This window comes from Melozone crissalis, unplaced genomic scaffold (assembly GCF_028551555.1).
Source record: "Melozone crissalis strain CALT ecotype California unplaced genomic scaffold, PUWL_Pcris_2 ptg000004l_1, whole genome shotgun sequence".
Lineage (NCBI taxonomy): Eukaryota > Metazoa > Chordata > Aves > Passeriformes > Passerellidae > Melozone > Melozone crissalis.
Genome location: NW_026535782.1, coordinates 40,084,950 through 40,098,665, shown reverse-complemented (window position 1 = coordinate 40,098,665; position 13,716 = coordinate 40,084,950). Strand labels below are relative to the sequence as shown.

The following is a 13,716-nucleotide window of genomic DNA, read 5'->3' as shown; positions in this document are numbered from 1 at the left end:
CAAGCATCAAATATAGAAGAAATTTCTGAGACTTTTTTAGAATAAAACTTGCACTTTTAGTGTCAAAACAATGGTAAACTTCTCAAATATAATTGCTACTGAAGATTATCCCCTAACAAGTAAAGAAGAGAAATTCCTACGAAAATCAACAAAATGCCTCATTATTTGTTCTTTATCTCCTATGTTTCTAGCACACTTGAACTATTCTACAGCTACCTGTGAAGTTCTGACTGCAAAGTAAAAAGTCTAAATCCTGAAAAACATGTAACTAAATATTAGACCTAGTAGGTTTTAATTCAGTTTGATATGTTCTTAATAACCAGCTGATACCAGTTTGAACTCTAGTGCATCCTAATGACACATAGACACACCTTCCAAGGTAGAACAGAGAAAAACAGTTCTTATTGCAATTGTTGGTCTTCATTTTCTTAAGCAAATATATGCTAAAAAAACGTAGTGAACAAGGGAATACTTGTGTTATTAGTCAGTAGTATGGGTTCTGCCATTTGGAGCATTTGCCAGCAGTTATCAGTGTGTTAGGATTCTCCTGTAAACTCTCCAGTCAATCCTGTGCAGTTTTTTTAGTTGAGGAAGGGCTTGCACAAGTAAGGAGACAATTTGATGAGCACTAGCTCTCTTTGATGAGCACTAGCTTTTCTCTAAGACTGCTTGCTCTGAATTTCTGCAGGGGAGACAGCAGTTTCTTTCTCCCATTTCCAAGGACTCTTCCCTCATTTTTATAAAATGTGCAGAATACAAGGGACACCCACAAAAAGGCACTTGATCACTCAGCACCTCCTCTCCTGGCATTGTATTCACAGCAGTTCTTACTAACCACTGTGGATGGCAGGACTTCCTTTGGCTTACATTTGTTTGTGGGACCTCTCTTCCAAGTACATTTAATAACATGGAGGAGAAAACTGTATAAAATCCAGATGGTCCTTTATGCTTTAAATTCTTCTGACCACCCCCAAGACTCTGGCAATTGCCTAGCAGTTGTTCTGCTAAATCTGTTCTGTTCTGCTACAGAATGGATGAACATTTAGGCTTTCCCAAAGCTAGGAGAATTAAGGAGTTTCCTCAAACTGGAAAACTGGATGAGAGCCACAAGGCTTCTGCTCAAGTCTCATCAACCTGTCACACCATCCTTGTGTCATCCTGATGCTAGATGCTTCCCTGTCCTAATCTGTTGTGGGTTTCGGTTCCCTGGGAGGATGTCCCAGAAGGCTTCTCTTGTTCTTCAGGAAGTACAGGAGAGATAATGAGCGCCGGTGGAAGAAATGGTCCCATATACCACCTGAGGAAATCTTGCCTCTAGAGACCAGTGAGACAAGTTATGTTAGTTTAAAGGTAAGAGAAGCACAGTGTCCAAAGCTGGATCTTGGATTCTGTCTCCTAAGAACAATCAATGCTGGGGTTTTGACATGTTCTGACTACAGCAACCTATGGCTCTGGTAGGATGAGGACCTGTTAATTTTTGATTTTTTTTTTAACCCACACTTGCTGTATTGAAGAAATAGAAATCATTCCCCATCTATTGCTCCCTAATAGAATATACCTGTTCCTATCGGTAAAGCTCATTTTATGATGGGGGAATGGGCGGGGTATTGACTTCCAGTATCTGTTATAAATGATTTCCTGTGCATTGTTATGCCTCTATAATGCCAAAGAGCATGAAAACAGCAGGTGGAGGGCCTGGGAGTGGCATGGATGTCCCACAATTTCTGTGGCATGTAGTGACCCTCCCTAGAGAGAGAGGTTTATGCTTCTCCGTGTGGCACACACAGACATTACTAATCCCTCTGGACCTGTCAAGTGAGGAGTAGGTGATAATTGCAAGTTAATTATTCTTCTTTGTTCTCAGATTGATGAAGATAAGAGACGTGACACCACCCAGAGACTTCGCCAGGGCAAGTATGACAAGAAGGTAACCTGACTGCAGTGTCCATGCTCCCTTCCTCACCTTTAGGAGGGCACGTTTTGGGAGGAGGTCATTCCACCTCCCCTGACCTTGCAGAATGGTTAGTTCTTATGGAAGGAGTAAGCCCTTTGTTCCCGATCTTCTGCTATGTATTTTGTTTGCTGACAGAAGGCTAAATATTAGACTCCATGAACCCCTAGCCCTGGAGTACAGTAGCATAAACACAGGGACCAGAAATCTGATACATTCTGGTACTAAAGAGGTGAATAAGTTAATGGAGGACAGGCCATTTACATGGCAATTCTTTGCATTCAGTAGAGCTATCTGCCTGATTGAGGAATATTCTTGTTGAGTTAAAATCTGCACAACTGATAGATCTAAATCCTTTGAAGAAAATATAGCTCCAGTAATTATTAGCTGATTAACTGAAACTCCAACAGTGAAGCAGTAGGCAGGTGTTTCTGAAGTATTTCTTTGTATGGACATTTCTTGGAAGAGAAAGACTAATTGCTGTTGTACTAAACATATGACTTTTTTTCTCCCACTGGTATTTTTCCTTCAGGTGGTGATCCTAAAGGATCTCAAATACAGTGATGGAAATTTCTCAGAAAAGCAAAAAATAGAACTGAACAAGGTAACTGTTGCACATAGAAACTGGACACAGCAGGGTGGGATGGAGGCTATGAGTGAAGTCATTGCTTTCCACTGTCAACTCCAATAGCCATATGCTTGTGCATGTTTGTGAGGTGGACAGGTAATGAATTCCTCAAAGGATATTGCTTGATGAACTTTATCTTTGTTATGTGATCTCATCACCACTTCAGAGTCTGAATCGTGTGCCAGTCAAGCTGAGGATGAATGAAGTAATTCATGTGCTGTCATATGGCCTTACTTAATCAATTTTTATAGCTGATGCTAAAAGGCACTGCACTCTTTTGGCTCATATCATACTAATTCATCAGTAGTGGAATGTTGTAGTTAAATCTTATTATTGAATGCCAAGTGCAGCTTTTTAAATATAAGTTATTCTCTGCTGACTTCTGCACACAGACTCTCTCAGCATGGGAGATTAATTTGGCTGCAGTACTGCATCTTTTTTTGAATGGTTTTCCTATTACACAACACTGCTATATTGTGAATTCAATAAACTCTAAAAATACCTCAAAGTAAACTACTGTTGTCTATTTAAATGGACAAACTCCATAATATCATGCAGCATCATTAAATTTTTATTACTCGCTCATTTACTGACTGATTCACATCATTCTGTCACTCATAATGGCTATTCTGGTCAGCTGGGAGGTTTGATAGAGAGGCAGTAATAGATACTATATTGGGCTCTAAAATTAACTTGCAGTACCCAACAGCAGCCACTCTTATCTCCCTAATCCAGAAGATTCTGGAATGACAAATGTCTTCAAGTACTTCACTCAGTGCCTTAGCACACTCTGGTTTAAGGGAAACTCATACATCTTATCAGGGCCTGAGATAAAAAGCCATGTCATACAAATATCCATGTCCTATGTTTCTGTACTAAAAATGATTGCTTTTAAAAACAGATTAAATGTCTCTGCTACAGCTCCTACAGATTGATTATTACAACCTGACCAAGTTCTATGGCACTGTGAAGATAGACACCATGATCTTTGGGGTGATTGAATACTGCGAAAGAGGTTCTTTGCGGGTAAAGAATTTTAAGGGTCTCCTTCTACCCCCAAATTATCAAATTTCAAAGTAAGAAAAGAAATCCCCATCTCTCTGTCTTTGACCCTCATGCAGCAGCCATGGACTGAGCAAGAGGTGGCAGGTTTCTGATTCTAAGTTTCCTCCCCCTTGCTTGGCCCTCTCCATCCCTCCCCAGCTTCTGCTGTGTCACTTTGATGGTTCTCAGCAGCAAGAGGACGAGGTGAGGGGGAGCCAAGGAAAAGTACAGACCCAGGCCACAGTAACAGCCAGTATTGGTGTTGTATATCCTATTGGAAGTATATAGGATTTAACTTGTTCTTCATTTTCCAATCTGTAACTGTTGTCTCTGCTGATGTGCTTGTGTACCACAGAGTATGCATGGGCAGAAAAAAAGAATATATTCAATATTAGTAAGGGAGAAAAATGGCAAGTTCTGCATTATAAGGGAAAATAACCCTTATTTTTTGTTTATAAAAAGAAATGGTAAATTGATGCTGGCAAGAATATGGAAAGACTTACTACTTTATTACTGGTTTATTACTACCAATATTATTTCAGTTCTAATCATGAAGTGATAATCATGAGCTCTTCTGAGGGTATATATTGTCTCTGCTTCTGTGATCATACAAAGACTGTCATCAGTAGCAGTGGTCTCTGGAACACACTCACAGCAAGGCAGCAAAATGATTGTTCTCTAAGTTATTTTCTGGTAAACCGGCATACTTATGGAAGTTTACCTTTATCACTGGATGTCATCATGGCTGAAAGAACTGTAAATGACTGGCAGGCAAAGATAAAGCAACAGTTTACTTTGAACTTGTTAGGCTAGGAGTAAATTGGTAGGAAATGGACTGTGAGCACAAAACATGGAAAATCCTCTCCCTTCCTCTTGCATAACTTGACCATTTGTTTCTCAGCTATTTTGTGTTATTAAAAACTTGTTTTGAAAACCGATTTTGCAACCTATTTTAATTGCAGAAACCTTTCTTTTCTGTAGTCCCCACTTTTCTAGCTCTGTCTGAACTTAATATATATTTAATATTCCCTAATTTTTGAGTCAACTTCTGTTCTAGTGCATGTACTTTCTATAAAAACCAAAGTTGCTGGTTGAAAGGCATGCAATTTGTGCACCCATATCTCATCTTCTGCTTTTTCCCTGAAAAACCTTTCTTCTCTTGACAGGATGTTTTAAATGATAAAATATCCTACCCTGATGGCACGTTCATGGACTGGGAATTTAAAATCTCTGTCATGTATGATATTGCCAAGGTAAGTGGACTGCTGACAGTGCAATGTAATTCAGCTTGTCCTGTCTTGCAGAACTGATCCTCTGAGGAGTGTAGCTCTCAAAGTTGTCTTCTCTCCTAGAGCTGTATGCCCTTCCAGTCTGTTTTCCTCTGGGGACAGTTATCTGAGGCAGGAGAAACCAGTGGCTTTCAGACTGAAGGAGGAAATAGGGGCCAGAACTGGCCTGGGGCTATTTATAAATAAACAAATGAAGTGTACCCCAAAGAAATGTGGCCCAGAGATCAGAGGGTTACAATCTGCTGACCAGTGGTTCTGATAAGTAGGGCTTATGCCGTCACAAGCTCTGCAAAACACACTGCTTTGTGGCCTCAGGTAAAGCATACAGAGCAAAACTGTATTTTTTCAAATCACAGACTTATTCTAATATCTATGCAGACATGGGATCAACTTTTTCTAAACAAACTGTTCATGTACCATCCTCATTTTCTCATTAGAGTGAGACACTGGTTTCTCACTACAGCTATCAATTTCAAGCAGTTGGAGAGGGAAAAAATTAGTCATGTACAGAAACCAAGGCTGGTTTTCAGTAGCCTTCAACAGATCTTTGCTTTTTAGGTCCTTGCGGTACGAAAAATCAATATGCACGGTAAAGGAAATTCTGTTCTACATTAGACACTTGTAACTGTTTAGCTAGTAGGTAAGGACCCTTTGTAATTCACTGGTGTAAGAATTCATTATGCCTCTACAGATAATGTAAAGAACCCCCTCCACAATCTGATCTTTTTGCCAGGGCTCAGCTGCTCTCCTCTTCCTATAGCTGGTTTGAGTTGAACAGGCCTCCTATTTCCCTACATGCACCAGTTCAGATTTGGTCTCCACAATGAATGACTCCACTGTGTCTGTTCTAAAGAGATATTGAAAATCTTGTGCTTTATTAAAGCCCACTTAATCCAAATTGTCACAGTTTGTTGGCCTTGTTAATGACTTTCAAGTTCAGTTTACGTTCAGTTAAAGTTTCATTTTAAGTAGCAGCAGAGGAATTTCTCTTCCTCCTCAAAACCCAGAGTATTTTTTAACCCTTTGCACCCTCAGATCACCTTCAGATGTTTCCTTAGAAAATAATGATTAGTACTGTCTCTGTTTATGAGGAAAGAGAAATCCCATTCCCTCTGAAGGGAGTGACCAAATGCCCAATGACTGCATTTATGCTGAGACTGCACAGCCAGTCATTTGCTGCACCATTGGTAAAGGGGACATGGCACCTGAGGATGGATTGGCACAAAGCATCTGTTATGTGGAATGGCTCCTGAGCATTATTAGCTGTGTTAGGAGAGATGGTTCACAAACTCTTCATGAAAACTTGTGTGTACCTAGGATTATCAGGAAAATTACTGTTGTTTGGATGACCTGCCAACTCTCCTATTCCTTGATACTATGGTGAAGCTTCTGGGACCTACACATTTCCATGAAATTCTAGTATTGCTTTTTCCAAACCATATCTTCTTAACCTCCAAGCACCATGTCTATATTTACTTGAATGGCTTCTCTTTTTAAAGAAGTAATTTCATGCCCTCTCAACTCCAGTTCCTCTCATCTCAGTATCTGTCCTTTTCAAGTCCAGCTGCAGCTCTCCAGGCTATTAAAATACTTATGACCTGGTGTTCCTTTGCCTTCCTTTTGAGATGCTTCTCCCTCTCCACACCACCACTTTCATTCACTCTGCTTTTACCATGGCCCAAACAGTCCTTGTACTATGCTTGCTTGAGAAGCTGCTGCCTATGTTTCTGAACAAAGGTTGAGTCTCCTGTATTCCCTGGAGCAAACAGCCAAGTGATGACTATTCTTGGAGCAGTCTCTAATTCAATAGAAAAGGTGATGTGGCCAAAGAGGAAGCCCTAAATCTATTCAGTTTACTTCCCCCCCTCCATATTTTCTTTCTTTCTTGCTATTGTAGCTGCCTCTTGGATTGATGGGACCACCTTATAACTACATGGATCTGGCCATGTGCCCAAAGAGCTCTGATGAAAGGTCTGCTGAGAGGGAATTGCAGTAACCAAGCCTTGTAGTTATTAGTGCATACACTGTCGTTGCAATACTATTTATTAAATAAGTGGCTGCTGCAGGATATTGTGCAAGGGGTTGTAATATTCTTGCATTATGCCAGGAAAAGGTTTGTCAGTCAGAACTAAAGCTTCAGAGCTCCGGGGCAAAGGTTACAAGAATGCTCAAATATTTGGAACTATTGTACTGAAAGCCATTATAAATTTTGAAAATCACATTGTGGGTTTTTAATAGGTTCTGTGTTTTCAGGTAGGTGCATATGTTAGTGGGGAGGAAAGAGGAAAATTTTATCAGGGACATTTACAAGACCTTTGCCTCCAGAAGTTGTTAACAAGAAAGCCTCGGAGTAAGGAAATCTAAATTACCTTTGCCTGTCATTTGATGCTGATACTAATTGGGAATTCTGCTGCAGTAATGGAAATATTTTGTGGCTTACGAAAGTAGGAGCTGAAAGAAGGCGTTGCTGGAGGAAAAAGGGCCTAAAGCAGGCAAAACATCCTGGGTAGTGTCATCAGGGCTGCATGCGAAAAGCTGCTTAATCAAGAAATGTGTTCCTTGGGTATAGTGTGCACACAGTCTCTGTAAATTTGGCATGGTCTAGATAGCTCCAGGATAACCAGTCCAACAACATTCTCCAGAGATTGCATCTTTTGCAGGCAGCTTGTGTCTCAGATGTACATCTACTCTGCCCAAAACTCAGCTTGTATCTCAGTGATCTCTTGTAGCATTTGCTGATCCATTCCCAATTAGGAGTAACCCAGTATTTGAAAAGAAAACCCAGCATGTCATACAGTGTATCATGACCACATGAGCCATGTAACCCTGATGGGATTCTACGAGTTATAGAAAAGGATGAGCTATACATGTAGGAGCCTAAGTGGAAGATCATTCAGAGAAGAAACTGAACAGATATAACATACCTGTTCTGACTTCCACAGGATAGAAATTGCACTTCATATACTGAGCACAAAGAAATGAGGGCTATAGGAAGAAGAACAACCAGCAGTAGGTTATAAGTTGGTGTGAGTTTAAGTCATTCAGAAGAGTGAAATGGAACAGAATAAATAATAGCAAGAGGGTACAAATTAGCATACCTACTCCCTTCTTCAGTTGACACCTACTTAATAATCTTTGCCTGCTGTGCCTCAGTGCTAGCCCCTTCTCATGTATTGCACCATATTTGAGTGTCTTAGGCTAGATAGCTAATTTAGAGGCAATGAGTAAAAAGGGGCGAGCTACACACCTCTGTATGCCTCTGTGTGTTGTGAGTCAGGAGTCTGAATCTCAGGAGATAAAGATGAAACTGTACTGGCCAGGCCTCATGCTCGCTTCAGGTTTAGCTCATGGATAACTGCTGTGTATTGCCTTGTACAGAGAAAACCATAAACAGTCAGGTCAGCAGAGACCTTTATGTCTGTCTAGTCCAATCCTCTGTCTGATCTAAGCCCTAGTGCATCATCTGACACTCTCTGCATTGACTGCTCTGGAGCCCTCGGCTTAACAATTACAGGATCTGCTGCAATGTTTCAGAAAACATTTCTGGTGTATGGTGATCTTCAAAGACAATACAGACATAAGAAGCAATTCCTCTCACACGTCTTGTGTCTCTTGGATGAACGTGTAGTTGGAAGCACTTTTTGTGTGACATTCCAAGAAATCTATATTAAATTTACCCAAAGACATTTATTGTAAGTGAAATTAAAACTTTTGTGGGAGGAAATACATTTCCTTAATTACATGTGCTCTAATATTGACAAAACGAAGATGGTATGTCAGGTTGTTGTTAACTGAGAGTTAAGAATGGCCTCCCATGACCCACTTCCTCATTTCTCAATATTGACTGTTCCTAAGACCTTGGAAAGTCTCCTTTGTAAAATAATAATATGAAAGGGAATTGTGATTTATGCATATCCATTGCAGATGAAGTCCATCTAATTACTTGCACAGATACTATGCTAATATTCACATTCTTGTTGAGTCTGGTAACATCTGAGTGTCCCACATGTAGTTGTGCTTTCTTTCTCTTTTATTCTCAACCACAGGGAATGTCTTATCTGCACTCAAGCAAAACTGAAGTCCATGGTCGACTCAAATCCACAAACTGTGTAGTAGACAATCGCATGGTAGTGAAGATCACTGATTTTGGCTGTAATTCAATTCTGCCTCCAAGGAAAGGTAAAAAAATGCCTGACTGGACTCTCCTTCACAGTTTCCAACCCAGTGGAATTTTCTTATCTTCATAGACCAGTAGGGTCTAATTATGTCTTGTACACAGTAGAAAACAATGCAACTTTGATTCATATTATAGCAGTTATTATATGTTTTTAACTTGAATAGCACAATGGAAGAATTACTAGCAGACAGTGTGAGAACAAAGGAAAGATGAATATTCAGCTTTTAGTTTAGAAAACAGAGATTTCAGTTGTGATTGAGATGTGAGAAACATTTTCAGTATCCAAGTCCTTCATGCAAACAGCTCTTTCCAGCAGTAGTACTGAAACTGTGTGAAGAAAAAAAAAGAGTTAATTTACCATAAATCTTGTAATTGACTAGATACATGTGTTACCACAGTGCTCTGTGGTATCATTTAAACAGTAACAGACATGACTCTGATAATCCTTGAAAAAATCTGTATTGATATCTGATGATAACTCTGTTTCTTATTCCTTAGTTAGGAATCTCATAATATATGCTCAGCCAGATTGAAATAATATTAGTAGCTTTTCTCTACATTTTCTATTCACCTCACATTCATAGAATATTTCTGTAAAATAGAACACTCCTTTCCACTCATCTTTTCCTTCTTACTTGATCTGGAGTGAAAAGATGAGCCCATCTGAAATTATGTCATATGAATATGTAGAGTAGAGCTTGAGATATAATAAACACAGCACTGTGCTGCAACTGCAGCATATGACCTGAAAAGAAACTGGTTGCAACAGGTTTGCAGAAAATTTTTACATTAAGACACAAACATACTTAAGAGCAGCAATAAGAACATTAAAAAAGACTAAGAAAAGTTAACTGAACATAAATGTTCTATTAATTCTTCATTTTAAAATTTTAAGATTAATTTATTATTATTATTATTATTATTATTATTAGTAGTAGTAGTAGTAGTAGTAGTAGTAGTAGTAGATTGTAATGTATTTATCTTCTTTTATTGCTTGTAAACAGACTCAAAATTTCTGGCTACTCAGTCTATGTCCTTGATGAAAACTTAGTGTTTCACAAGAGATCCACAGATTCATTGTGGTTGGATGTTACAGCCTAATATCATAACACTGTCTTCATGGTCACTGTGTTCAGGTCTCTGTTATGTTATGTCACCAGCATGTCACAGCTGTTGTACCATGGCAGCATTCTGGTTTTGAGGTACAGCGGTGCTCATTGCACTAGAAATACAGATTAATAATTTCTGTAGAAGGCAAGTAGTTATGAGCAGGTAATATTATGCCAGACTCAAAAGCACTTGAAAATTATTTCAATAGCTTCATGATATCAAGGTCATTGGGAAATATTGCTGTCTTTTTATCAGACACTGTGTATAAAAACTCCTTGCACCTCCTAGCTCAATAATTTATGGCTCAGAGTATTTTTATTATAGCACTGGCACTCCTTGGTCTTATCCAGATACATAGGCTACTTCTAAGAAGCCTTTGACACGTAGCTAAGAAGAGCAATTGCCATTGCCAATAGTTCATTGCCAATAAACATAACTTTTCTGAAGGTGTAAGAGTCTGCATCTACAGTGGTAAGTAGCAGGGTCAGCAAATCCCAGAAAATTGAAAACTACATCAGAGTTTTATCTAACCTGTATTGATGTCAGCTTCTCAAGAAAAATGCTAAAGTAGGAAATACGAAATACCAGTGGGCTCTGGATTGGATATGCAAAGAGGATAAGGAAATATCATTATAGCCAGTGGATGGTCTGAGAAGGACCACCCTTTTTTGCAATTGCTTCTCTCCTTTTCCCTTTGCATCATTCTGCACTGCCATCTGTATCTTCAGACCTGTGGACAGCTCCTGAACATCTCCGGCATGCTGATGCATCTCAGAAGGGTGATGTGTACAGCTATGGGATCATTGCCCAAGAAATCATCCTGCGCAGAGAGACCTTCTATACCAAACACTGCTGGGACAACAGAGGTAATTCCACTGGTTTCCCATCTATTGCAGCCTTCTGGGATGGTTGTAGCTGTAACTGGCCCATTCTCCATGTTTTGTGAAAGGCACTGTCTCTGATAACTGCTTGAACAGCTGCTCCTTTCTCTATGGTGAATGAAGAGCCTGTTTGAAGGATCTCACTCTGGGGACAAGTGTCCCTTCTTCTGTAACTAAAGTTTGCATTGAGTTTTCTTGCCCTTTATCTTCCTTCTCACCTGGAGCCCAGCATTACAGAAGTTAACATTATACAATGCTGTCCAGACTTACTGTAACATTTAAAGGCCTCAAAGATTTTTCTATTTTGACTTAGAAACAACATGTAATATGCCATTTATTTTAGGCAGCATAAATCAGCATTGTCAACACAGAAAAACAAAAACTCAGCTGCATGACACAAGAACAGTTGGCATTTAAAAACTGGCAATTCAGACTTCATTCAAGCTGGTTATAATTAACTTTAGCAATTTAACTTCTGTCAGAAAAATCATCTCCTCCTGTAGTGCATCTATTAAACCCTGTATTGTGCATTTTGGGACATTGTTTTTGAGTAGCTGTTGTGGTTTTAACCCAGCTGGGAATTAAGCAACATGCAGCCACTTGCTCAACCTCCCCTCTCTACCGTCCTTCCCCCTGCTGGAATGAGGAGGAGAATCAAAGTAAAAGTTACAGGTTGAGATAAGAACAGTTAAATAATCGAAAATAAAGAAACCCCTCACTGGCAGGGGACCTGAAACAAGTTTAAAAAAAAGTCCTTGATTTAGGATAAATACAGCTTAGCAAAATACCAAAACATCAGTGTGTTACCGTTCTTATTCCAAAATCAAAACACAACATGCTGACAGTTTCTGAGAAGAAATTAACTAGCCTAGCTAAAACTGGAACAATATCCACTCCTTTCCAGCCCAGTCAATCCCAATTCCCAGAATCCAGGCATTATTATGTACTAAAACTGACAGAGAAACATGTGTGGGTTTGGGATTTTCATAGTGACTAACAACAGTTACTAACAACAAATTTAGACATAGCCTTTACCTCTGAGTCATTCTGTTAGATCCGCCTCACATTTGTTAAAACACCTAGAGCAGCAGCTCGACAGCCTAATAGCCCTTTTACTGAGTCACTTTTGAGAATAATTTCTGGGACATGTTCATCATCCTACACTACCACAAATCTGCGTTCATGTTTGGGAAAACACAGTTTTTGACATCACCAACTCTATAATAGAAATGTAGATCTAATGGAGATTAGAAATGTCTGTTCTCCTGAAAACAAACTGTTCAGGATTCCATGCTTAATGGAAGGTAGAGAAAATAAAGCCTTTCTATTCCTATTTCTTGGGAATAGGCAGGCACAATCCTTACAAATGCAAGAATTTTACAAATATTGCCAACATGGAGAAAGTGCAATGCCCTGCCTTGCTCATTTTGACTTGTGAAGCAAATCTATAGCAAACTACATTCTTTTAATGGCTTGTTGAGCATTTGCAGTCTTTCTGTGTTGTGTTAATGGTATTAAGTTATCCTCAGACATAGTGTTTCTTTGGTTTTCTGAGATGTGGTGGCATCCTCACTGCTCTGTTTTTGACCCTGGCTATCACAGTCAGAACCTGGTTCCTTGTTTTATCTTTGACCTGTATCTTAATGCTGTATTCTGTCTTTTTGGAAAGACTGTCCCTTTCAAACAGCAAGAGGGCAATCCATGGAATTTAAAGATTTTGTAGCACCTAAGCTAGGTACCTAACAGCACCTAACTGATGTTGCTGGAGATGGTTACATATTAGCATGTGAGGTAAAACAAGAAGAAATTTACTAGATGTGAAATCTGTTTGCTAAGTCTGGGTCCACTGTAACTTAAAAAATAATCTGCTTTGTAAATTTCAGATGAAATTTTACATTTTCCATTCACCAAGGAGATTGTTTTCTCCACAAAACCTTTTTTCTATAAAAGCATTATTAGATGTTTAAGATACACATTGCTGGTCGAATGGCTTCTGGTCTTATTCTTGACTTTTGTTTATGCAAGTTGAGTAAAATATGTTCATCAGTTCATCAAATTTCATGTAACAGAAAGGAATTAGTTTTATTACATATTGCTGAAGTGGCTCCTCATTTAAATGCCTGATTCATTCATTAGCCAAGATGAGTAAGACAGTGAACCAACTTATTCAAACACTTCTGCATTTTGCTTATGGCATCATCTAACTTTGGAAGACAGTAGCTTAAACTTGGGGTGACCATTAATTTACAAGTGTCCAAGATAAAAAGAGGGGGAAAAGTACCAAATTAGAGTCAGTGGTAGTGGACGAAGAAATGTCCCTGTTGTATGTTAGATTCATTTGGTTTTTAAGTCACAAGAGAAACTCTTTCAATGTCTAGGCTATCAGAAGTTAGTCTCTGCAAATTAGAAGACATTATATTAATATTTCAGGATAACTGATATAACTGCTTCTGCAGGCTTAAATGACAGTAGCAAAGATTGTGTTCAGACTTTAAAAGACTTATTTTAAAAAACCTCATACCTGAGCTCCATCCACCAACTTAACAAAATTAAACTCTCAGTTAGTCTGTGAGCCAGTTTTCTCAACATGAAAATATGCATCAATCAACTTAATGTAGAATAATATTGCTGCTAAT

General features: G+C 39.0%; 1 protein-coding gene across 2 annotated transcripts in view; it reads left to right on the top strand.

Annotated features, from left to right (window-relative positions):
- Positions 1 to 13,716, top strand: part of GUCY2C (guanylate cyclase 2C) — a 43,349-nt gene that overhangs the window by 18,996 nt on the left and 10,637 nt on the right. For both annotated transcript variants that reach the window (XM_054277534.1, XM_054277523.1), the window contains exons 12-18: positions 1,245 to 1,350; positions 1,865 to 1,927; positions 2,484 to 2,555; positions 3,501 to 3,605; positions 4,790 to 4,876; positions 8,959 to 9,091; positions 10,928 to 11,065. In XM_054277534.1, the coding sequence (XP_054133509.1) occupies positions 1,245 to 1,350; positions 1,865 to 1,927; positions 2,484 to 2,555; positions 3,501 to 3,605; positions 4,790 to 4,876; positions 8,959 to 9,091; positions 10,928 to 11,065 (704 nt within the window). The remainder of the gene's footprint in view (positions 1 to 1,244; positions 1,351 to 1,864; positions 1,928 to 2,483; positions 2,556 to 3,500; positions 3,606 to 4,789; positions 4,877 to 8,958; positions 9,092 to 10,927; positions 11,066 to 13,716) is intronic.